Raw genomic sequence first — 22,703 nt, forward strand, 5'->3', positions numbered from 1 at the left:
AGGCCTAGTAAGGAAAGGGCCCGGCCTGTGGGGAGAGGGAGGGCTCCCTGTGCAGGGTTGGGGGGGCGGGGTGGGGGGAGGGGGAGGCGCCCCGGCGCCCCCAGAGGCGGGGCAGTAAGCAGGACAGGATGGAGGGGCTGCCGTGTGTTGGGGTGACGGCTTCAGGGGGCGGCGCGGAAGCCACCAAGTGGGTGTGGGGCGGGGGAGACCGCAGGGTGCACGGAGCCTCGGGCGTCAGTTGGTTTCCTTCAAGTTTCCTGAGCAGCTGTTATGTGCCAGGCGCCGGCACCGAGGAGCGAAGCAAGACGGGGGGGTGGGGGGCAGACGGATAAATTGGGGTGACGTGGGCGGGTGAATGCCCCGGAGAGTCGCTGGGGTCCAGGGGGGCGGCCGCGCAGCGGGTAGACCCGCTATCGGAATCGTTCGGGAGACGGACGTGGGGGACAACCCAGGAGACGCAGAAGGTGCTTTGGGTTTGGCACCGACCGTCAGCTTGATGTAAAGATGGGGGGTCCAGGCCGTGCGAGGGGCCGGGAACGGTGGTCCAGCCCCGAGCAGGGTGACAGCAGGCCGACATCTGGCGGGGGGAGCCCGCTGCGGGGCCGGGCGGCCTGGAGGAGGGGGCTGCCCTTCCCCACCCAACCCCGCTGTCTCACGGACTCTCGGGGCCCTGGGCTACGAGCAAGCAGGTCGTGGGCTGGCGCCTGGGCCGCTGGCCTCACATTGGACGGCAGCCTGGCCTGGGTGCCCTGCGGGGGAAGGGTTTGCGGGGGGCAGCTCATTTTCTGCTCCACAGCTTCTTTCTGGGGAAGGAGATGAGAAGAAGGGGGTTCAGGGCCTTCACGGAACCTGCTGCACTGCCCAGTGCGGCCAGGGCCAGGGGGAGGGAACGAGGAGGGAGGGAACGAGGGGGAGGGGGTCAGGGGGCCAGGGGGAGGGGGATGGGTCAGGGTACGAGGGGGCGGGGGCGGGAGGAGGCAGCTTCGGGGATGAGAGCCCAGGAGGACAGCCCGGACAGCCCGGCCCAGGGCCTCTCCCAGAGGACAAGCCAGCAAGTGTGTGCTGGAGTCAGGGATGGTCACTATCCGGGTTTCCAGGTGAGCGTGCAGGTGAGGGGCACGTCCAGGGGGCGGGGCAGGGGAGGGCTTAGGTGACGTCTAGGGCACAGGCAGGTGGCCTGTCCTCTGACCACTTCCCGTGTCCTTGGGGTTGCTGGGGGGGGACAAAAGTTCTTGAAGATGGCAGCAGCCTCGCATGGGCGGCGCCGTGACCCCGCTGTGACCCAGCCTCCCTGCACTCCTTGCACACCCCGTGGTTTGGGGTGGAAGGCTCTGGGGTGTGCAAGGCCCTCGAGTGCCAGCCCTGCTCCGATGCGCCCCGTGCATAGGGTCCGTCACACCCTCGCCTCCCCCGGGGTCGGGGGGCTGGGCCTGGGCTCCTCACAGCGCATCCCCGTAAGGGCCTGACACCGAGGAAACAGCCTCGGGGCTCACACGGGCACCGGCTGGCACCTGGCGACTCGCGGGGCGGACCGCGGGACCCCTGCCACTGTACTGCCCCCTTCCCTCTCCCCACGCTGCCCCTGCGCCTGGCCCCCACCCCGCGGTCAGACGCGGCCTTTGTCTTTCTGCCTGGCTGCTCCCTTTCAGGGGACAGAGGCCTGGGCCAGGAACGCAGACAGTCAGGGCCCCCGATGGGCCGCCGCCTTCCCGAGTGCGGGCGATGGTCCAAAGGCTGCGGAGGAGTCTGCAGCAGGGCCCCTGCTGGGAGGGGAGGCACGCGGTGGGGGGGGGAGGCGGTGAACAGGTTAGGAGGGAAGCTGGCAGGTAGGGTGGATGTTGGCACGCGTCACCGACAAGGACAGGACACGGGGCAGCTGGAGGGAGGTGCTTGAGGCCAGGTCTGGGTGGGGGAGCCGACGCACGGGGGCGGCGAGGGGCGCGGTCCGGGCAGAGGGAAGAGCAGATGCAAAGGTCCTGAGGTTGGAGGCTCCCGCTGTGTTCGAGGGAAATGCAGGATGAACGCGGTGAAGTGAGCAAGAGAACAGGGGGTGGGGGGGGTGCACGGTGCTCACGCCCACGGACCGTGAGGGCCGCACCCTCCGCCCTGCAATCCTGACGCCAATCGCCCAACTCGGTGCGGCCCCCAGGAGCCCGGGGGTCCCCAGGCCAGCCCCACTTGTGAGCACGGCCCCGCAGGGTCTGTGAGCAGCTTGCACACCTGGGCAACGTGCCTCAGTGACGGCTTCTCGGGAGGGGATGCGGGTCACCAACTGGGACCCCCTGAGCCGCAGCAGCAGCGTCTAGGGGGCTTTTGTGATGGAGCTGCCCGCCCCTGGTGGAGCCCCCGGGCCGTCCCGTCCCCGGGGCCAGCGGGTCGGCGTGGTGACCGCGGCCCTGACCCCAGCTGCCGGCACCATGCGGATCCACCCAGAGCTGTGCTCCAAGAGCCCACAGACCCTCGGTCACCTGGGAGGTCCCGAGGGTGTACAGCCTCCGCCCCAGGACTCGCCGGCGGCGACCAGAACCTCGAGGAGGACGCCCATGGTGCGCTCTGGGCACAGGTGTGGCCGCTCCCTGGGTCAGCAGGGTTGCCTGGCTGCTATGTCACCAGTAGAGGCGGCCGTGCCAGGAGGACCGCCTTTAGGGGAGGAGGGCCAGGGGGTCTGTTCCGGAGACGAGGTGGGATGGCCCTTGGACACCCCAGTGCGGCCACGAAACAGGCCGCGTGCGGGTGGGGCCGACGGGTGAGGGAGACGTCCGAGCTGGCCAGGGGCGCAAACGCTGAGTCCGTGGACCCGCTGCAGGGAACGGAGCAGGCCCGGGACCCGAGGGGGTGGCCGGCTGGACCCTGCGGAGGAGGCGGGGGAGCCGTGGGCAGCTGCACCCGGCGCTGCTCACCCATCGAGCCAGGTGGCAGCGAAGGCAAGGAGCCGCGTTGGGCTTCGCCACCCGGGGGGCCCTGGGTGACCGGGAGCCGCAGTGTGAGTCCCTGGGGGGGCTTTGCTGTGCAGGGGGGCGGGCGGGGGGCCAGGGCCCACAGCACGGGGGCGGTTCCAGAAAGCGGAGAAGAGGGACTCGGGGCAGGTCCTGGCCACACCCTCGCCTGGAGCCCGTCACCGGGAGAAGCGTCAGGTCCACTTCGTGTGGCTCCAGAGAGCGAACCGGGGTCACGGCGAGAAGCTAGAGGGAGGAGGGGAGCAGCACCCCGAAGCGAGGGCCCCGTGCACCTGCCTGCTGACTCGCTGGGGGCCCCGGGGGCTGACGTCCCCGCGCACCTGGCACAGCCCTCCTCGGCCCGCGGCTCCTCTGGCTGGTGGTGGGATCGGGGCCTGGGGTGCCCCGATTCCACTGCGAGGGCTCGCGCGGGGGCCACCTTCCCACCACGGAGACCTGGGTTGGCTTAAATAAGTGAGGTTCCAAGGTCCTCGGAGCTCCCTCCGTTTAGGGGCGCCTCCCAGGTGACAGCCGTCATGACACCCAGGCTGAGAGCTGGGAGGCGCTGTGTCCTCGACCCTCACAACCCTCATGGGCAGGTCTCACCCTCATGCCCCCCCACCCACGGCACCGCCTTGCCGGCCCTGTTGGGCCCCCCGAGGCTCCGAGCAGACACTGCAGACACGGAGCCACGTCCCCAGGTCCCCGATCCCTTGGGCACAGCCTCCCCAGGGCTGCCGGGGGCGCGGCCACGCTGCTCCCATGTGCTGCGGCCGTGCAGGGCCGTGCTCTGGGCCGGTTTGGGTCTCCTGTGGGACGAGCCGCAGACCACGCGCCTCCCCAGCGCCGCTGCCTGCCCTCTGCCCAGGACTTGCCCGCCCTGCCCTCCCTGCCCTCCCTTCCCCTGGCCCGGGCTTCCCTTCTCTTACCTCCAGGCGGTCCTGGGCCGGGGGTGGCCGAGCAGTGGGCATCCTGTGCCAGCCCTCCGGCCCTTGGGCTCCTCGGTGCTGATGACACCCATCCAGTCCCCAAATCCAGAGATGTGCAAAAATAAGGGTGGAAGGGCAGGGCAAGATAAATCAGAACGATGCCTGACACTTGACTCGGGCTCACCGTGCGCGGGGGATACTAGTGTCACCCCTTATCACAGGTGAGCACGGAGGCTCGGTGGAGCCCCGGCCCCAGGCGCGTAGCAGAGCCGGCCCTGGACAGCCGCGCTCCTACAGGGAGACGGGGCGAGACGCAAAGACTAGATTGTTCTAGCGGCCCCTGCGCTGAGCCACGAGGGAAGGCCTAGCTGCGCTTCCTGCCCCCGGTGACCTCTGGCTGGCGCGGGGTCCAAACTGGGCCGCGGAGAGGTGCGACGGACACCTTCGGGGGGAGGGGCACGCGCCGCTTCGCTCGCGTATAAAAATAGCGTGAGAGGCGCAAGTCAGCAGCTCCGCACGGGCGCTCCCCGCGGCTGCGCACCTGTCACGGCACAGACGCCCGTCCTGCCCCGCGGGCGCCCGGGGACGCTCAGGTGGCGGGTCCTAGGACTGGGCCAGGAGGGTGTGAAGCACTCACTGCCGGGGGTGGGCGGGGGGGGGGGGGGAGAGGGGAGGCCGCGGTGGGCGTGGCACGGGGCCAAGGGGCAGGGCGGGGCCGGATGGCGGAAGCTTCCCGGAAGAGGGCGCTCGGCGGAGAGGCCAAGCTGCCGTTAGCAAGTGCGGACCGGCTTGAGCAAGACATCTCTGGGGTGAGGGACAAGAGAGACACGGTTACCGGTGGGGTTACCGGTGGGGCTCTGGGGGCTGGGTCAGGGGTCCCACGCATCCCCCACGGCGTCCGTGCGGCGAGTGGGGGCACGCGGGGGAGCAGCAGGGAGGGCGGCCGGGCCTTCGGGCTTGAGCTTCACCGGGACCATGGAGGGGGTCACGCGGGGTGACCCCAGGGCGTTCACGGAGGCCGCTGTGCAGGTGCCCGACTTGAGTGCAGGGTGAAGCCGCGGGGCAGGGGCGGCGGGGCCGGGACACCAGGTGGAGGGGCCGGGGCGCCTGCGGCCACTGCCCGCCTGGGTGGGGGCTGGCGCTGGAGTCCCCGCGTGGGCGCAGGCTGGTGAGCGTGCCTCGAGGCGCTGCAGGGGGACCCGTGGTGGTTCTCGAGGTTTCAAGCTGAGAGTTGGTGTCTGGAGTGGAGGACTGTGCGGGGGTGCAGGGGGGACACGTGCGTGGAGAGACGTGTGGACCGTCCACCCAGGAACTCCTGGGTCCCGGGTCTCAGCTCAGCGCACCCACCGCCGGTGCCTGGGTCCTGCAGGGGTGTCGGAGAAGGGGCTCGGGGGCTTCTAGAAAGACAGCATTCCTGATTACAGCCGGACCCGGGTGCCGGCGGGGTGCTCAGTGCGCAGGGGTGCTTCTGCGGGGATGGCCCCGGGGAGACCGCAGCTGTGCCCCTGGCGCTGCTGGCCACCGGCTCCGGGGCTGGGGGGGCTCACCTCCCTTCACCGGGCCTCGGTCCCCGTCATGTCGGGGTGTCCTCCGGGCGTCCGGCTGCAGGCCCTGGGAGCGCAGTGGCACCGCGGGTGGCCGTCGGCCGGCCCTGCGCCCTGGCCTCGCTTCTCCGGAGTCTCACCTCCGCCTGGTTCCCAACATCGCAAGCGCGGGAAGCCCTCGCCCCGCAGCCCTGCCGAGTGGGGTCCCTCCTTGGCCTTCAGTGCCCCCTGGTCTTCCGCGGCCGTGTGGGGGTCTGGCCGGGTGGGCGGCCGTGGGGCTGTGAGGTTGGTTCACGCTCACGCCCGGTGCCTTTGCAACCTTCCTGCCGCTGAGCCTGCTCCTGCTGCTCCCTGTGCCCAGAAGCAGGGTGTCCAGTGCCCGTTGTCCAGGGCCACAGGCCATCACGGGCAGGGTCATAGCACACACGACCTACCGGCGGCCGTTGTCACACTCCGACGGCTCACATCGAGCAGCCCCGACTGTGCGTGCATCTCGTTCCACGCTCACCACTGAACGCGGCCAACAGCCGCCCACGGCCGCGAGGGCCTCCCCCGAGTCCTGTCGTGCTCGGGGCATCCGGTCACCTTGGCTCTGGGGGCCGCACCCTGACGCCGGCCTCCATGCTGCGGTCGCACGAGCAGAGTGTCTGGGGTCCACCCGCCCGTGCCCCCCCATGACCTCCACTCCTCACAATGACCTGGGGTCAGGCCACCCCACGCCCCTCCAGGATTCCCAACTTCTCCCGCCGTGAGTGGGTGGACCCCGCGCCTGGGCACAAGGCCACCCCTGGGCCTCCGCCTCCTCCCAGGCTCCAGGTCCTGCTGACCCCGCGTCCTCCGTGCGTTCCCCACTGGGGCAGCGCTACATCCTTGGAGCTCCTCTCCGCAGCCGAGCCGCAGCTGCTGGCAGGTGCTCCCTCTCGGTCCTCCTCGCTCCTCTGGGCTGGTGCCCGAACCCCAGGCCTCCCCGGCACCCAGTGCGCAGAGCGGCCTATGCCCGCGGTCTCTGTGTCACCACGATCACGTGCAGAGGCCCCTGTCCCCCCAAGCCCCTGCTCCCACGTCCACGCTTCCTGGAGGAGCTTCTCCACCCCGGCAATGGGCTCCCTCATCCGCTTGGGGACCCCCCCCCGCCCCACGCTTGGCAGAGTTCCTCGCTACCCCTCCCTGGGGCCTTCCTGGTCGCCAGTCCCCCCACCCCTTCCCAGGCCAGACGGCCTCCCTGTCGGCCGCCCCTTGCACCCCTTGCGCAGTGATCAGTGTGCCCGTGACCCCACGTGGCGCTCGCGTGTGCCGGGCCGCCCCCCTGTGCGGATTCCATGGGGGGCCCGAGGTGGGTGGGACTCTGGACTGACGCCTGCTGGGGTAAAGGTGCGAGAGGTGGGGATGGAGGCACCACCTGCCACGACCCACTCCCCTCTTATGCCCGAGGAGCCGCAGACAGCGTGGTGCCGAATAATTGCCACGCGCGTGTGGCTTGCACGTTCAAGGGGATTGTCACCTTGAATCCCGACAACCCTGTCGTCCCACAACCCTGTTGTCCCACGAGCACCCGGAGCTCCAGCCAAGGCTCGCTCCTCCCACGCACCCCACCCTCCCCGCGGGCTTTGCGTGGGCTCTCGTCGCCTCCTGTGTGCCGCTGCGAGGCTGTCCTGCCTGCACCCGGCCTCTGCCCGGGTCCCCGCCTCGTTTTCCCCGTGTCAGAATTAATCATTTCTCCCCACGCACACCGCCGGTGGCTGGCGGGAGCCTTATCTCTCCTGAAAGCGGTTTATCATGGGCACCCCGAGAACAGGGCTGTGCCTTGCGAACCCCTCATGTCTGGAACTGGGTGGAAACGCTGGCACACGGCCGGTCCCCCGGACGTGCTGCGAGTGTGGAACAGACTCCAACTGAATTATTGGGCTCTCAGACTTGTTCCAGGATTCCACGGGGGCGGGAGCGGGGCGGGCGCCGCGGGGAACTCTCCGCACAAGTTACCAGGTTTCTGGCCACCCACTTGCCCGTGGACATCGGCCGAGGTGTCCTCATCACCGTTATGTGACTTGGGGTGACCCCCGGCGTGTGAGCGCTGAGGGCCGCGCCCTGGCCCAGCTAAGCCCCGCCAGAGGCCGCCGGAGCCCCGAGGGCCCTCCGAGAACCTACCTGCCCATCCCGGGGGCCTCTCGGGAGGAGGGGGCACCCGTGGGCGTCATCCCCCAGCGCTTCATGAGGGGGCCTGGGGCCCGGGCGGGAGGGAAGGGCGCAGCTGGCGTCCTCACAGGTGTCCCCGCGCCGTCCCTACCTGAGTCTGCCATGCCCACATGGCCCTGGGCTCCGATGCCCCGCGTCCTCCCCCGTCTTCAAGTCCCCAGGATTCCCGTATGGAGGGTCTGTGGCAGGGAGGCCCCAGCGGGGCTGCGGGGCCGGTCGGGTGGGCCATGATGGAGGCTCCAGGCCTGGGAGCTGCCTCTGCCCGGGGGGAGGTGGGTGCGAGGGCCACAGCCCCAGCGTGTCTGTGGGCTCCTGCCGCCCCTGCGCTGTCCCGGTTCCCCCGGGACACGGGCTCCCCAGCCTGCTCTGACCCTGCCCTCCGGGAGCCCCTGTGTAGGGCCCTCCTGGGCCTCCTGCCGTCGGTCCCTCCTGAGGGCCGGCCTCCTCCGCCCTCCGTCCTTCCTCCTGGCTCCTGGACTGACCAGCGGCCTGGGGGTGTGGGGCTGGGCCAGGGCGCCCGGGGGGTCAGGGCTGCCCCCACCCCCCCACCCCCCCCCCGTGCCCCGGTCACGCGTCGCTGCGTCACCTGCGGCTCTAACGATAACCCCCCACCTGAGAGCCGGGGGAGGCTGTGAAATACGACTTCCCAAGTGTTAATGAGGCGTCACAGTTGGGTGACACTTTCCATCCTGCCGAGTGGCGGGAGGTGAGGTGGGGACAGGGTGGGGGCGGGGGCAGGCTCCGCTGCAGGACGTCCCCGGGGAGCACGGGCTGCTCTCTGCTGCCTCGGTTTCCCTTTCTGAAGCCGTGACGGGAGGCTCGGTGTTGGAGCCCCGCCGCTCGGGTGGCCCCGCGTGCCCTGCCCTCCCCCAGGCCGCCCCTTCAGGGGTGCTGGTCCTGCCCCGAGGGGCGCCCCGCCAGGTCTCGGCGTGCCTGGAGCCACAGGCCCGTACGTCCCTGACCTCCAAGAACCGGCACCTGTCGGCCTGCCCGCTCTTTGGTACCTGCCAGGGCTTCTCAGTCTCCTAGAACATTCCGCCATCCGCGTCACCGAGCCCTTTCCACCTGTCGCTCCCGAGGCTTGGCAGGTCTCTCCACCTCCCGGCCCACGGGCACGGCCGCCGCTTCCAGGAAGCCCACCGAGAGTGATGGGGGAGAAGACGTGCGAGTGGAGGCGGGTGTACCCCACGCTCTCCACGGCCCCATCCTGACCCGCTCCCCGCGCACCGCCCTGTGCGAGCAGCGCAGCCATAGGAAAGTACGCGTGACAGTCGGATTTGGTAAAGCTGTGTTCATTTTGGGGAGACGTGGGTTTCTGGTTCCCCGCGGCCGCCCCTGGGCCCCAGTGTCCTCCTCCGAGTACGGGGCGTGGAAGGGTGGCGGGTGGGTTCCTGGGCGAGGGCGCGACCTGGGTGGGCTCCGCGACGGGCTGTCATCACCCAGTGCTGGGTGGCCGCATGGCAGGAGTGGAAGCGCCCCGAGGGCCTGGGCCCAGCCCCGCCTGCCCCTGCGCTGCCCGGTGCTCGCTCGGTGCTCGCTCGGTGCTCCCTCGTGCTCGCTGGAAGCTCTCGGCCCCCCGCCCTCCGCTCCGTCTCCCTTCCTGGGAAGACAATACCTCGCGAAGTTTTCCCAACGGGCTGCGCGGCGCCGTTCAGCTGACACCGGAGCTGACGAGTTATTAAAAATCCTTCATTATTATTCCGTCGCTGCCTCCCCGGTCCCCCCAGGCTTGCGAGGCCCGTGGCCACGGAGAAGTGCCCGAGGCGCCTGGCCAGGCCGAGGCAGCCCCTCCACCGCCCCTCCGGTGCCCCCCCCCCCCCCCCGCCCCGCAGAGGCTGCAGCTGCCCCGAGGCCACGGTCCCACCCGTCCCGGTCCCGCGGGGGCGAACGGGGCCGCTGGTGTGGGCGTGGGGGTCCTCGGGGTCTGTGTCCAGGCCCGGCTTGGTCCTGGAGACCCCCCGGGGCTGCCCTCTGGGACCCGGTGCTCATCGCCTGGAGGAGGAGGGACGGCGATGCCACAGCCCTCGGCCCGAGCGGGCTCCAACCTGCTCCTCCGCCCGCGGCCCATGAGGCAGCAGCAGGACGCAGGGCTCAGCTCCTGGCCCGCCTCGGCCCCACGCCCCGGAGCGGGAGGGAAGCGCAGGGTCCCCGCGGCTCAGCACCCCAGGGCACCCTCCCCACTGCAGGGCCTGCGCCTGAGCGGGCGCCGCACGAAGGCCTCCCTCCTGCGTCGGGCCGGGCACCCGTGTGTGTGGCTCTGCGCTGGCGCCCACCCACTCGTCGCCATGCTCACCGCCCACGCGGGTGCCTCCTGGGTCGGCCTCGCTCATCCTGGGGCCTCAGCGTCTGGCTTTTCGTCCTGAGCCCCGGCCGTGTCCAGCAGTGTTCAGCCCTCTGCCTGGGGCAGAGAGCTCTGGGTGGGGGCCCCGGGGGCTCACCTTCGGCCCAGGGCGTGACCCCGGGGTCCCGGGATCGAGTCCTGGTCAGGCTCCCCGCATGGAGCCTGCTTCTCTCTCTATCTGTGTTTCTGCTTCTCTCTCTGGGTCTCTCATGAACAAATAAATAAAATCTTTATTAAAAAAGCTAGCGAGCTCTGGGCAGCGTCCTCGAGGCGTGTAAGCACCCGCACCCAGCCTGAGAACTCGGGCCCACGTTCCCACCAGGACCGGGGCCCCGCGTCCCTGGATGCGCGGTCACCACTCAGCAGGGGGACAGAGTGAGGTCAGTGAGGCCGCGCTAGGGACAGCGGCCCCCAGGATTGAGGCGGGTGGCGGCCAGAGCCGGGCCTGGGGCCACGGGCGCTCGATGCGGGTGCTGGGACGAGGGTCAGGTTGGCTTTCCGGGCTCGCGTGTCCATACCCGCCTGCTGAGCGGCAGGCACGAGGGAACCTGAGCTGCTGGCCGCCTCGGGTGGGTTCTAGCCGGGATGGGGTGGCCTGGCTGCCAGGACGAGGTTCCGGTTGGAATCAGTGCTGCTGTGGGGGGGCGGGGGGCAGGGTGAGGCTCCCCCCACACCCCTCACACCCCCCGTGCCTTACCTGCGCTCCTCTGCCACCCGGCGCCCCCAGGACTTTACTGGACTCCGTGTAATGATCGTGGCGTCGCCCTCCACAGCCCCCACGCCCCGCCCAGCCCAGTTCTGGAACCTCCCCCCTTGCCCTCCTGTGTCCCCCTGACCGGGTCACTACAGGGCAGCCGAAGCCCCCGCACCCCCCTGCACCCCTGCCTACCCGCCCACCTCTGTCCCGTCTCGTGCGTGGGGCACCCTCCTACCTCCTTGGAGGCGTCGGGGCTGCGAACGACAGGCCCGGGTCGCGCCCTCCCGCCCTCCGTGGGGCCTGCCCTGCTCCTGCCCCGCTGGCTGCCCTCTGGGAACCTTCCACCCCATCCCGCCCTCCTGCCTGGACTGGAGCGCATTCCCTGCAGTGTGGACACCTGCCGCGTGCAGCCGCCCAGCCCGGAGCCGCGGTGTTGGTAGGGAAAGTCATTCCCAGGGGGACGAGGTGTCCGGGACTGCGTGAGCAGGGGCACAGCTGGTGGCCTGTGTGTCCCTTGGTCGTTTGGCTCCTGAGTGAAGCAGTGCGCCCCCCAGCAGGTCATCCCTCCTGCCATTGCTCTGCGTGGGGAGCTCAGGGCAACTGGGGAGGTCGGGGTGCCTGGTGAGGTGCGGAGAGGTCAGGATGCCCAGGGAGGTCGGGGCGCCCCGTGAGGTCCCAGGAGGTTGAGGAGGTCGGGGTGGCTCGGGAAGGAAGGTCTAGGATGATCTGAGCCAAGGCCAGCGCGCCCGGTGCCACTTCCATCTCAGAGAACCCGCGCTGAGGCCCGTCCCCACCCCACCCCGTCCGGGCCTCGCCCTGGCGCTCGGAGCCCCCCTGCCCCAGCTCCCCGAGCTCCTCCTCCCGCCGCCCCGTCCACCCCGGGGGGCAGGCCGAGCCTCAAGGGCTCTGATATCCGGGGCGGATGCCGGCCCTGTCCCGTCGCGGGGTGGGGGTGGTGGGGGTCACCCAGGGGGACATCGCGGGGCTGAATCCGCCGAGAGAGGCGTCCCGGGCGGTCAGATCCCCGTGGGGCGCGGCTGCCGGGTGGGGACTCGGGAGGTTACTGCAGAGACTGCGGGGGTGGAGGGAGGAAGGACAGACAGACCCGGCTCCCAGCGGCCGAGGGGACGGGGCCGGAAAGGAGAGGCCCCCGGCCTGCACCTGCGTCCTTCCTGCGCGGCCCCAGACCCCTCGCGCCTCCCTGCGGCGGAGACACTAGTGGGCAGGACGTGTGGGAAGCCGGGGGGGGGGCTCAGCCCGGGTGGTGCCGTGGGAGGCCTGCCTGGAGGAGGGGGTTCGGAGGAGGCGAGGGGACGGCGGGGTGAGCGGCGGAGGCCCACCCGCGGGAGCCCCTGCGGTGCCGCGCGGCCACCCGAGCCCCCGCGCCGGTCACGACGGAGCCTGCGCGCCGCCGGCCCCTCGGCCCCAGGTCCGGGCCCCTCGCCCGGGCAGGACGCCCCGAGTTAGGCGGAGCCGCGGGGTGCGCAGGACTGACCGGCGTCGCGCCCCGGGGCCTCCACGCGGCGCTGCGGGGAGCCTTTTGGGTGGAGGGTAAGTGGGAGCCCCGGGACCGACCTGCCGCCGCGGCGCCTCCGCCTCAACCCCCGTGCGGAGGGGAGCAGGGACACGCGCTCCCGAGGCGCGGCGCGCACACAGGGACACACGTGTCCCCCCCCCCCCCCCCCGCGCACCAACACACGGACGCGCACGCACACGGGCGCGCATACATGCACGGGCTCGTGCACATGGACATGCACGCACACATGCACGCGCGTGCACGGACACGCCCTCACACGGACGCGCACACGTGCACACGGACATGGACGCGCACGCCCTCAGAGACGCGCGCACATGGACGCACACATGCATGTGCACGGACGCCCACACATGCACGCGCACGCCCACACGGACGCCCACACACGCACGCGCACGCCCACACGGACGCGCGCGCACTCACGCGCACGCCCACACGGACGCCCACACATGCACGCGCACGCCCACACGGACGCCCACACACGCACGCGCACGCCCACACGGACGCGCACACACGCACGCACACGCCCACACGGACGCCCACACATGCACGCGCACGCCCTCACGGACGCCCATACACGCACGCGCACGCCCACACGGACGCCCACACACGCACGCGCACGCCCACACGGACGCGCACACACGCACGCGCACGCCCACACGGACGCCCACACATGCACGCGCACGCCCACACGGACGCCCACACATGCACGCGCACGCCCACACGGACGCCCACACATGCACGCGCACGCCCACACGGACGCCCACACGGACGCGCGCACCAAACACCCACCGCCGCCCCGGCTGAGCAGATGGGCGACACGCTGCAGCCCCGAACCTCAGAGCAGCCCGGCTTCCACTTCCGTCTCCTCCGTCAGGACGTGCCCTGTCTGCGTGCAGCCTTTCTCAAGGGCGTAGAAGCCTCTGGAAGGTAGAGGAACGCCCAGACGGGGACAGCGTTTCATTTTTCTTTTTTTTTTCTTTTTTCTTTTTTAAAGATTTATTTATTTATTTATTTATGATAGAGAGAGAGAGAGAGAGAGGCAGAGACATAGGCAGAGGGAGAAGCAGGCTCCATGCACCGGGAGCCCGACGTGGGATTCGATCCCGGGTCTCCAGGATCGCGCCCTGGGCCAAAGGCAGGCGCTAAACCGCTGCGCCACCCAGGGATCCCGCGTTTCATTTTTCAAGACACACGACCCGAGTTCCGAGTTTCCCGGGCGCCTCAGTTCCTGGCCCTGCAGCTGCTCGCGGGTGTCTCGGCCCGTGTCGGTGGCGTCTGGGCTCCCGCTCCCTTGGGGCCGTGTCCCCCACTCCCTGCCCCGTCGTCAGGGCTCCGTGGCCGACCAGCCAGCAGGTGCGTGTCCGTGGAGTATGTCCCGAGCGCCGCAGGGCCGCCAGCGCGCAGCCCCGGGCTCAGCCCGACGTGTGGACAGCGCCGTGTTTCCACTGATGGAGGGCACGTCCCCAACCGGTCGGCCGTCGGCGGCGCTGCCCGGGTGCTGGCTGGCCGCCCAGGCGGTGCAGGGTGGTGGGTCACCGATGGCACGACGGGGGACGTCGGGATCCACCTGCAGTGACGGCCGAGTCACTGTCCACTCGGTCATCCGGAGGCTCAAATGCCGTGCGTCTATGGGGCACCTGCTGTGCACCCAGCACGTCTGTGCGCCTCACTTTGGAAGGTGCCTAAGAGGCCGCCTGGCGTCCCAGTCTACAGCCTCGTCTTGCGGCCGAGGAGCCACCGTGAAACACAGCATGTACGACACACGAAGCCATGGTCTAAGTCTATGCAATCGGACACTCAGCCTGTCGCTGACCCGCGGAGGTTCGCCGTCGGTCACCAGGACAGAAGTTTTCCGACATGTGTGACTTCAGTCCTGGACCACTGTGTGTGGCCCGTCCTTTCTCTGTCCCCACACTCTGTGCAGAATTTCTGCCCCTCGGCCTTGGTCCCGCAAACCGTGTCCGGCCACCCTGATCAAACGGTTACGGATTGATTATCTGATAGGCCTGTGTCTAAGCAAGAGGGGAACATGGGAAGCACGTGGGGAAAATCGGAAAGCGCCAGGCCCCCGGGAGGTGGCTGGCAGGTGATCATCGGCCTCATCCAAGCCCCTGCAGATGTGGGGAGCGCTCGCAGCGTACTGCAGGGAACGTTCTTGCAAGACAGGGAAGCCTGCTCCCTGGGGAGCTGCGGTCACTGCTGTCACCCGGCCTGGGGGCTCCTGGCCAGCCCTTCCCGCAGACGCTGCTGGGGAGTGGGGCACCCTGTCTGCACCCTGTGCCGTCCTGGGGGCCTGCCTGGCCCGGCTCGCGGCGTCGGGGGATCTGCGGGGTCATCTGTGCTGAGGCCGCCCCGGCCCCGAGGGAGACAAAGTCCCATACCTGGATCTGCTGGGCTTTCTCCTTTTTTTTTTAATTTTGAGAGGAAGGGGTGTGAAGGGTGAGGGATACAGTGAAGGTCGTTCAACCCGGGAGGGGACAGGTGTCCCAAAGAGCCCCTGCCTGGCGAGAGAGAGGCTCGCGGCTCCAGGGTGGGGGAAAGCCCTCCTTCTGCCCGCCCGCCCGCCCGCCATAGAGGGTCTGGGGAGCAGCCTGCCTCGCTCCCTGGGCCTTGAGCCTTGTTGGGGGGTCGGGGGCCTTCTCTGTGGGGGAGCCCGGGCCTGGCCCCCAGCTGCCCCTGGAGTCACCTCGTTGTCTCCTTCTCCCCCTCCTTGGCTAATCCACTCAGAAATCCCTTCCCTTTCTCAAGGATTTCACTTCTTCCCGTTGACCTAGATGCTCAGGGCCTTGCGAGGCGGCCGCCCAGCCCTCGGCCTCGGCCCTGCTGCTCGCTGTCCTCTGCCAGATGCCCCGTCACTGGCCCCGCTCCCTCCTCACCCCCACTCCGTCCACCTTCCCAGCCTTCTGGTCCACACCTCACCTCCCGCGCTCTCCCTCCCATCGTGGGGGGCGAGGGGGGTCCCGTGCAGGACGAGCAGGGCTGGGGGTGCCCCCAGACGGGGTCTCTGGCTGGGAGGTCGGCTCGGGGGCCACCGGATACCTGCCTCCTCTGCCGACCCTCAGTTTCTTGGAGTAAAGCTGTTGGATGGTGACCAAGGCCCTGTCTCCTCTGACCTTCGGACTCTCTTTCTCATTTTCTTTTCTTCTTTCCGTTTTCTGTCTGGTTCCCTCCTGTTGCTCGCCACAGTGGCCCCTGGGCTCCTTTGCCCCCTGCCTGCCCCGATTCCCTCTGCTGGGTGTGGCTCTCTTCTTGTCCCAGCTTCTGCTGCGCCCCCGTGTCTGCGCCCACTCTGCCGGCTGGGGGCTGCTGGGGGACAGCAGGTGCAGGGCCGGGGGGCGCGGGGGAGCAGGGGTCCCCGTTCTGTGCCGCCTTCCGTCCGTCTCCTCGGCCTCTGGCTGTGTGACCGGCCTGGCCTCCGCCGTCCTCCCCGCCCCCTCCCGTCAGCGAAGTCCTTGCCGGCCACCTGCCTCTGCTCCCGCACTGCCCTCCCCTTGCCCACTGAAGCCAGATTGAAATTCAGGTTTTCAGCAGAACCGTCACCTCGTGCGGCCCCCTCCCCGCTCCCGCTGTCATACCTGCTGCGGCCAGCTCCACTTGGGCTCTCATGCCCTTGTCCTTCCCACCAAACATTCTCCGGGTCCCCTGCCAGGGGCATATTTGCATAGAGCTGTCAGCTTGCGTCTGGCCCAGGTGTCGCCCGGGCTGGCAGGACAGAGGGGGCCGCCGGGCCACAGGCGCACGGGGGAGGGGGCGTGCGTCCAGCTGCACCTGCCAGTCTCTCAGAGCTCGGGAGCTCAAAGTCCTCGCGAGGGGCCCAGGCTGGCAGGTCCCCCGAGGACCGGGGCGGCCGGCCCTCTGCCCTCCGCTTGCCCACCGTGAGTCCAGCAGAGGGGATGTCAGGAGAGTGGACGGGGAACGCCCTGCAGGGGAAGCCGAGGCCGCCCTTCCTTCCCTGTGCGGGGTCACCATCTGGGTCTTGTCCCAAACCCACGGGCCCCCCCACCCGGCCGGGAGGAAGCGCCAGGCTGGCCGCAGGTGCACCAGCTCTTCCTCGCGGTCCAAGAGGGACGGGCACGGGGCCGAGTCCTTGGACGGTCAGCAAGGTCTGGCGGAGGCCCCAGGGGAGCAGGTGATGCCACAGGATCTGAGAGCAGCAGAGCCAGAGGGCCCTGGGGCCCGGCGGCTCGCCGTCCTGGCTTGAGGAGGCTGAGGCCCAGAGAAGCAAAGTCCCAGAGCTGGAGGGGCCGGGGCCGCCCACGGCTGCCGTGTGCCCTCCCGGCGCTGGTCCGGGGCCAGGCCCAGCCTCTCTCAGGTTCCTGTCCCTGCTTCTCCGGGGCTGGCCCGATGGCGCAGACCAGGGAACTGCTCTGCGGTCTCTGGGAGGACCAGCCGGCCCCGCGGCCAGCCCTGTGGCCTGTTCAGACACGGGAAACCAGGCCAGAGTGTGGCCACTTGTAAAATCCCATCTGGTCCCTGGAAAGACTCCCCCTGGGCTGTGCCTTCCCCAGCTTGGCCATCCCGCTCCGGGGGAGGGAGGGAGGGAGGGAGGGAGGGAGGGCAGACAGGTTCGGGCGGGGGGAGGGGGGGTGGGGGGGCCGAGTCTGGGTGCCCAGGGCCACTTGCTCGCCTCGGGCTGCGAGATGGATCCGGCGCAGCAGGCTGGGGCGGCGGTGGGAGGCTTGTCTGGGGCCACATCTGATCTCGCGTCACCTGGCGTCTGCTCAGCCGCGCCCGAGGGCACCTGTGCCAGCCTCCTGACCCCGGCTCTCAGCCTGGCAGAGCCTCCGGGGGCCACGGCACATTGTCTGTTTCTGGCCTGGACTCGGGCCGCGCCAGGTCAGCAGAGCCGCGTCCCCCCACCCCCGCGCCCCCCGCGCCCGCGACAGCTTCTGTCCCAGCCGGAGCCCCGGCGTGTCCCCCTCCCGCGTGGCCCCGCGTGCCCGCCACCTTCAGCCCCTCCGGCCCTGCCTCCGCCCTCCCCGCCTTCTCTGCTCCTTTGCCCGAAGTGCGAATCCCCCTTTGTCCTCCACCGTCCCCTCGGCCGGGCCCAGCCGGAGATCGCAGTCCTTTGCTCCTTTGCTCCGGGAGATGAGCGAGGCCGACGGAGGGGCCCTCCCTGGCTGCTGTGTCGTAGAGCAGGAGGAGGGGGTGCTGGGAGGACAGCGGCACCGACATGTGAGGGCGGGGAGGGGGACAGCGTGGCGGGAGGAGGGGTGGAGTGTGCAGAGATTTAGTTCCATCTGAGAGCTGTCGGGGCGAATCACAGGCTTCTCTTTGAGCCAGCAGCAAGCTGGAGTGCGGAGCGTGGGTTACTGCGTGGCTGATAAATCTGGGGAGACAGGGCCTGGCCCCCGCCAGCCCCCTCCCGCAGCCTCGTGTGCCTGGCCCCGTCCCCCTGCTCCCCGGCTGGCCTGGCAGGCAGCGCTCTGGGGACAGGAGGCTGGGCCGCAGGCGTGCGAGGGGCAGCGTGCCCCAGGGGGCGCCCGGGAACGTGTGGGCTGTCGCGTTGCAGCCCGTGTGTGTCCACATGGAGCCCGTGGCGTGTGTCGCAGCGTCTGCAGGCATCTCCGCGGCCTGCAGGATGGAGCGAGACGTCCCTTCTGGTTCCGAATCAGAATCAGGGCTTTGACCCCTGTGCTCCCTGGGCCCAACGGAAGGGGAGATGACGCGGGGCGGGGGGCGCCCTGGCCCAAGTCCGGAGAGCCGAGCTGGAGTCCGAGGCGTAAAGTGGGGACCAGCCCCGCACACTGGGTGTCCCTGGGGGTGGCACGGGGCTGAGCGCCCCAAGTGCGTGCTCGTCGCTGCTACTCGGTAGTGTCCGTACCTTACGTCCCCGGAGCCTCGTTTCCCGTTTGTATAAAGTGGACAGAACAGCCGCCGGCGCAGCGATCGTGATGGTGGACACGTGTGTGACGCGTCCGCCCCGTGCTTGGTGCGTAGCTGGACCTTATGATTGGGAGTCACCGTCCCTAGGGGCCGCTGCCCGGAGTGAAGGGGCGACAGAGGTAAATCGAAGCGTCCCTGTCCTCCAGGGGCTCCGGGGGTGGGGGACACAGACGCACACACGAGGACCTGAGTCCCAGGCAGGCTCGAGAAGGGCCGCGACCCGAGCCAAGCAGTGCAGGGAGGAGTGGGGCGGGGAGCTGCGCGGGGACAGGTGCTGGGGACGGGGCTTCTGCAGTGTGACCCAGCCTGGCTCCCGTGGGAGGCACAGAGCGCCCCGGCCCCCCGCACTCCTCCTTTCTCCCCGGGCCGCTCCCTGCCACCCTCCAGCTTCTCCTTGGGTCCCCTTCGTGTCCCTCCCCCTCCCGGCCTCTGTGCGGGCTCAGCCTGTGTTGCTGGTCTGGGGTGGGACCCCCCGAGACCCTCCTGGAGCGGGAGCCATGCCTGGGCCCCAGGTGGGAGGCGCGCATCCTGGGGGCACCGAGGCCTCGGAGCCGTGGCTGTGTCCTCGCCAGGCCAGCTGGGCCACCGGCACCGGCTCCTCACACCTCTGTGACCCGGAGGGTGTCCCCAGGATCTCCTCCTTCATCTACCCTCGCGGCGGTGCCCCAGCAGGTGACCCTCACGGCTCACCTTCTAGGCTCTTCCTCAGCCATCCCATCGTGGCGTGGGGTCCCCGGTCCGGGCTCCCCTCCTTATCCCAGCTCGGCCCTGCGTTGCCTCCCCCCGGGGAGCCTCTCAGGACTGACTGTGTGCCCTGGCCCAATCCCAGGGAGACCTCCGACCCAATGGCCTCAACCAAGAGCAGGTTTTACGTGCAGGCCCCGGCATCCGTGCTGGGGCTCCCAGGCCACCCCGCACCTGCAGGGCCCTAACCACCGCCATGAGCGTGAGCGGGCACACACGGCCCGCCCTGCCCTGCGAGCTCCCCCCGCCTCTGCCCGCCAGGGCCTCCCCTCTTTCCCGCCGCAGGGGCGGCTGCTGCGTGCTCCCCATGGACAGAGCCGCTTCCTGGTGCTTTCTGGGGACTCCCCCTGGAGATCAGGGGTCCGGGCCCCGCAGGGAAGCCGGGCATGAGGCCCAGCCCTGGCCCTGGGCGGGCTCAGCCGGGAAGGAGAACCGCGGGCATGGGGCACAGCTCCAGGCGTAGTAGAGGGGTGCACGGCGTGAGGGAACCGAGTAACAAGGGGGGCGATGCGGAGAGTGCTCACGAGGCTGTGCACCGGCCGCCCCTGCCATCTCGGCACCTGCCCAACCTCCGAGGCCCAGCCGTGGGCGCCCGGTGGGCGCGGGTCTGCGGAGATGCCCGTGGACGCCGCCCCCGCGGTGGAGACGCTGCCCCGCCTGGCCGCTGGTGAAGCAGGCAAGCTGGATGTCAGTTGTCCAGGGAGACTCAGGGCGGAGACGGCCAGCGCTGACCTTGGCACGCGGAGGTCCCCCCCCGCAGATGCGGTCTCCCCGAGACGGAGACGTGGGCGCAGCCTGTTCCCATTTGGGACGGAAGTGCAGACCGAGGGCACCCGCTGTGCATGGCCTAGGACCTCGGGAACCTCAATCCAGGAGGGCTTCCGGGAAGAAGGGGACGTGGGGCCGGTTTGGAAAGAAGGGGAGACACGGTGCTGGAGGAGGAGGCAGCAGGGAGGGGGACTCGGCCTGGGGCCTGTGTGGGGGGCTCGGCGGGAGGTCTGTGGCGTGGAGAGGCCCCCGGAGGGTTGGGTGCGGGGAAGAGGCGGGAGGAGCCCCCTGAGCTCTCGGCAGTGATGGGCAGTGACAGGCGGACGAGCTGGGGACCCCTGACCCCCTCCCGCAGCGCCTGGGGGAGCTGCCAGCAGCCCGGGCCTCGCTCCACTTGGGCTCCGCAATTAAAGGCAATTACTGTGCAGCTCTCGGCTCCGCTCCCGCCGCAGCCGTGGGGCTCCGCCGAGGGGAGCAGAACAGTCATACACGCTGGGCTCCCACGGGGCGGGGCGGGGCGGGGGCACGTGGACACCCCCCCGCCCTGGAGTCGGGGCAGGCGCAGAGAAGCGGGCTCGGGGGCCGCCCTTGACACTGCGCAGACACCCTCAGGTGGGCCCTCGAGGGGGGTTCTCGGGGTGGGTCCCCGGGGGGGGTCCTCGGGGTGGGCCCTCGGAGTGTGCCCTTGGAGCGCGGCCTCAGAGGGGTCCTTGGGATGTGTTCTCGGGGTGTGTCCTCAGGGTGTCTTTGAGGTGCATCCTCGGGTGGGTCCTCGGGGTGCATCCTCAGGTGGGTCTTCAGGGTGCGTCCTTGGGGCACGTCCTCAGGTGGGTCCTCAGGGTGCATCCTCGGGATGGGTCCTCGGGGTGGGTCCTCGGGGTGCATCCTCTGCTGACCCACAGAGTCGCTCGTGTGTGTGCCTGGCGGCGGCTCACTCAATACACCTGGTGGGCACAGGGTACGGAGCCCAGCTGTGCCGCGGGATGGCCAGCGGTGCTGTACCAGGACGCAGCTGGCACCTGCAAAGGGGTGGGGGCGGGGGCGGGAGCAGGGGGCGGGTGAGACGACCCAGGCCCGGATGGGAGGACCGAGGCTCAGGCTCATGTCCGCACTCTGACCCTGTCCCCCCTGTGCTGGCCTCGGTGTCCCCCCAGCCCCCTTGCCCTGACCCCAGCGTGTCCCCCCACCCCCGCCCTGGCCTCGGCATCCCCCTGTCCCCCTCATCCCGTCCCCCTCGCCCTGGCCGCAGTATCCCCCCACCCGTCCCCCTTGCCCGGGCCCCGGCATCCCCCCATCCCCCTCGCCTCGGCCCTGATGTCCTGTGTGTACCCCACACGGCATGACTTGCCTGGGCCCGACCCTTTACATAACAAGGCACCGCAGTCTGCAATGGCCGAGCGCCTCCGCTCCCAGGACGTTCCCAGGGGCCATCGGGGAGGGGTTCCAGGGCGGGGAGCAGGACTAGGGGAGGGGCCGGGCGGGCGGGGGGCCTAGGAGGATGGCCCGTGGTGCAGCCCCCTCCCCCTGCGTGTCCTTACCCGGTGCCCGTTTGGCCTTGCCAGGGACCCAGACCCGCTTCAGCCAGGAGCCGGCCGACCAGACGGTGGTGGCGGGCCAGCGGGCCGTGCTCCCCTGCGTGCTGCTCAACTACTCGGGCATCGTGCAATGGACCAAGGACGGGCTGGCGCTGGGCATGGGCCAGGGCCTCAAAGGTGAGTGGGCTCCCGCCGGCCCAGCGTCCACGCGCCCCTCCCCGTGCTCCCGCTGCGTGCCCGCCAGCCTGCACCCTGCCCCCCACCCCAAGCGCTGCAGTTGCTCCTGGCTGCCGCCAGGCGCAAAGAGGGCAGCAGGAAGCCTGAGGCCCGGAGGGAAACCCAGAGACCTGTAGGTAGAAGAGCTTCAGACAGACGGACGCCAGGGAGGCGCTCCAGGCAGACGGAGGGGAGGCCGTGGTCCCGGGGGTGGGGAGCACAGCCACCGTCCCCCGGAGGAGCCTGCTGCCCTCGGGCACCCTCCGGGCAGGGTCCTTGCCCTGTGTCCTGTGGGCAGGGGTGCGTAGGACGGGGGGTGCGCGGGACAGCCGCTTCTCCTCCCCGGGCCTCAGCTCACCCCGGTGTCCGAGGAACCCCTGTGAGCGTTGAGCCCGCACCCCCCCGGGACCTCCTCCTCCTCCTCGTCCAGGGCGGCGGGGTCGCAGGCCGGGACGGGAAGTGGGGACAGGAAGTGAGGGGCTCACCTCCCTGCCGTGTCCCCGCAGCGTGGCCACGGTACCGGGTCGTGGGCTCCGCGGACGCTGGCCAGTACAACCTGGAGATCACGGACGCCGAGCTGTCCGACGACGCGTCCTACGAGTGCCAGGCCACGGAGGCCGCCCTGCGCTCGCGGCGGGCCAAGCTCACCGTGCTGAGTAAGGCCCTGGCCCCCGCCGGCCCTGCCCCCGCCCCGGCCTCCTCCTGGCCTCGCGCTGCCCCCGGAGCCCCCAGCCGTCCCTAAACCCCCCAGAGCCACGTCCAGTAGGAGGGAGCGGGGCGGGCGCCTGGGCCCCGGGCGGGTGCGTGAGGCGGCCTCGGCCGGCTGGGCTGGGCTCCACCCGCGGGACACGGGGCTCCCCGGGGCCCGGCCTTGCTGCCCCAGGGCTGCTCCGGGCCCCCCCAGTCCAGCCGAGCAACTGACCCGGGGCTGTTTGCCCCCCTCACCGGGTCCCCAGGCCCCTGACCCCCTCCCCGGCCCTGAGATTCCCCTGGGGGTGAGCCGGGGGCTGAGAGCTGGGGTCCTGCTGCCTGAACAGATGTCCCTCCTGGGGGGACCCCGGCCGGCGGCATAGTGGGGGGCGGCCCCGACACGCCCCCTGGCCCCCGCCTCTGCAGGGCTTGCTTCTGCCCACCACGCCCCCTTAGTCCTCCGGCTGCCCCGTTCCTTTCCATCCCGCTCCCTCTCTTCCCTCCGGTCGCCTGGAATCTGTGACCTGGGATGAGCCCCCGGAAGGGTGGGAGGGGGATGGGCTGATGGGTGGGCGGGGGCGGGGAGAGGGCCACAGGACGTGGTCCTGTGTCGGGGTCCGGAGAGCTGGGCCCTGCAGAGGTCACGACCCCGGGGTGTCCCCGGGTGGCCTGGTGACCCCACTCAGG

The 22,703-nt window shown here is 70.4% G+C and overlaps 1 protein-coding gene across 7 annotated transcripts in view; it reads left to right on the forward strand.

Moving 5' to 3' along the window:
- Window positions 1-22,703, forward strand: part of KIRREL1 (kirre like nephrin family adhesion molecule 1) — a 67,613-nt gene that overhangs the window by 31,581 nt on the left and 13,329 nt on the right. For all 7 annotated transcript variants that reach the window (XR_013374288.1, XR_013374289.1, XR_013374291.1 and 4 more), the window contains exons 2-3: window positions 21,138-21,287; window positions 21,833-21,982. Coding sequence is in view for 2 of the 7 variants with exons in the window: in XM_077887238.1 (XP_077743364.1) it covers window positions 21,138-21,287; window positions 21,833-21,982 (300 nt within the window). In the remaining 5 variants the exon portion in view is untranslated. The remainder of the gene's footprint in view (window positions 1-21,137; window positions 21,288-21,832; window positions 21,983-22,703) is intronic.

This window comes from Canis aureus, chromosome 38, assembly GCF_053574225.1.
Source record: "Canis aureus isolate CA01 chromosome 38, VMU_Caureus_v.1.0, whole genome shotgun sequence".
NCBI lineage: Eukaryota > Metazoa > Chordata > Mammalia > Carnivora > Canidae > Canis > Canis aureus.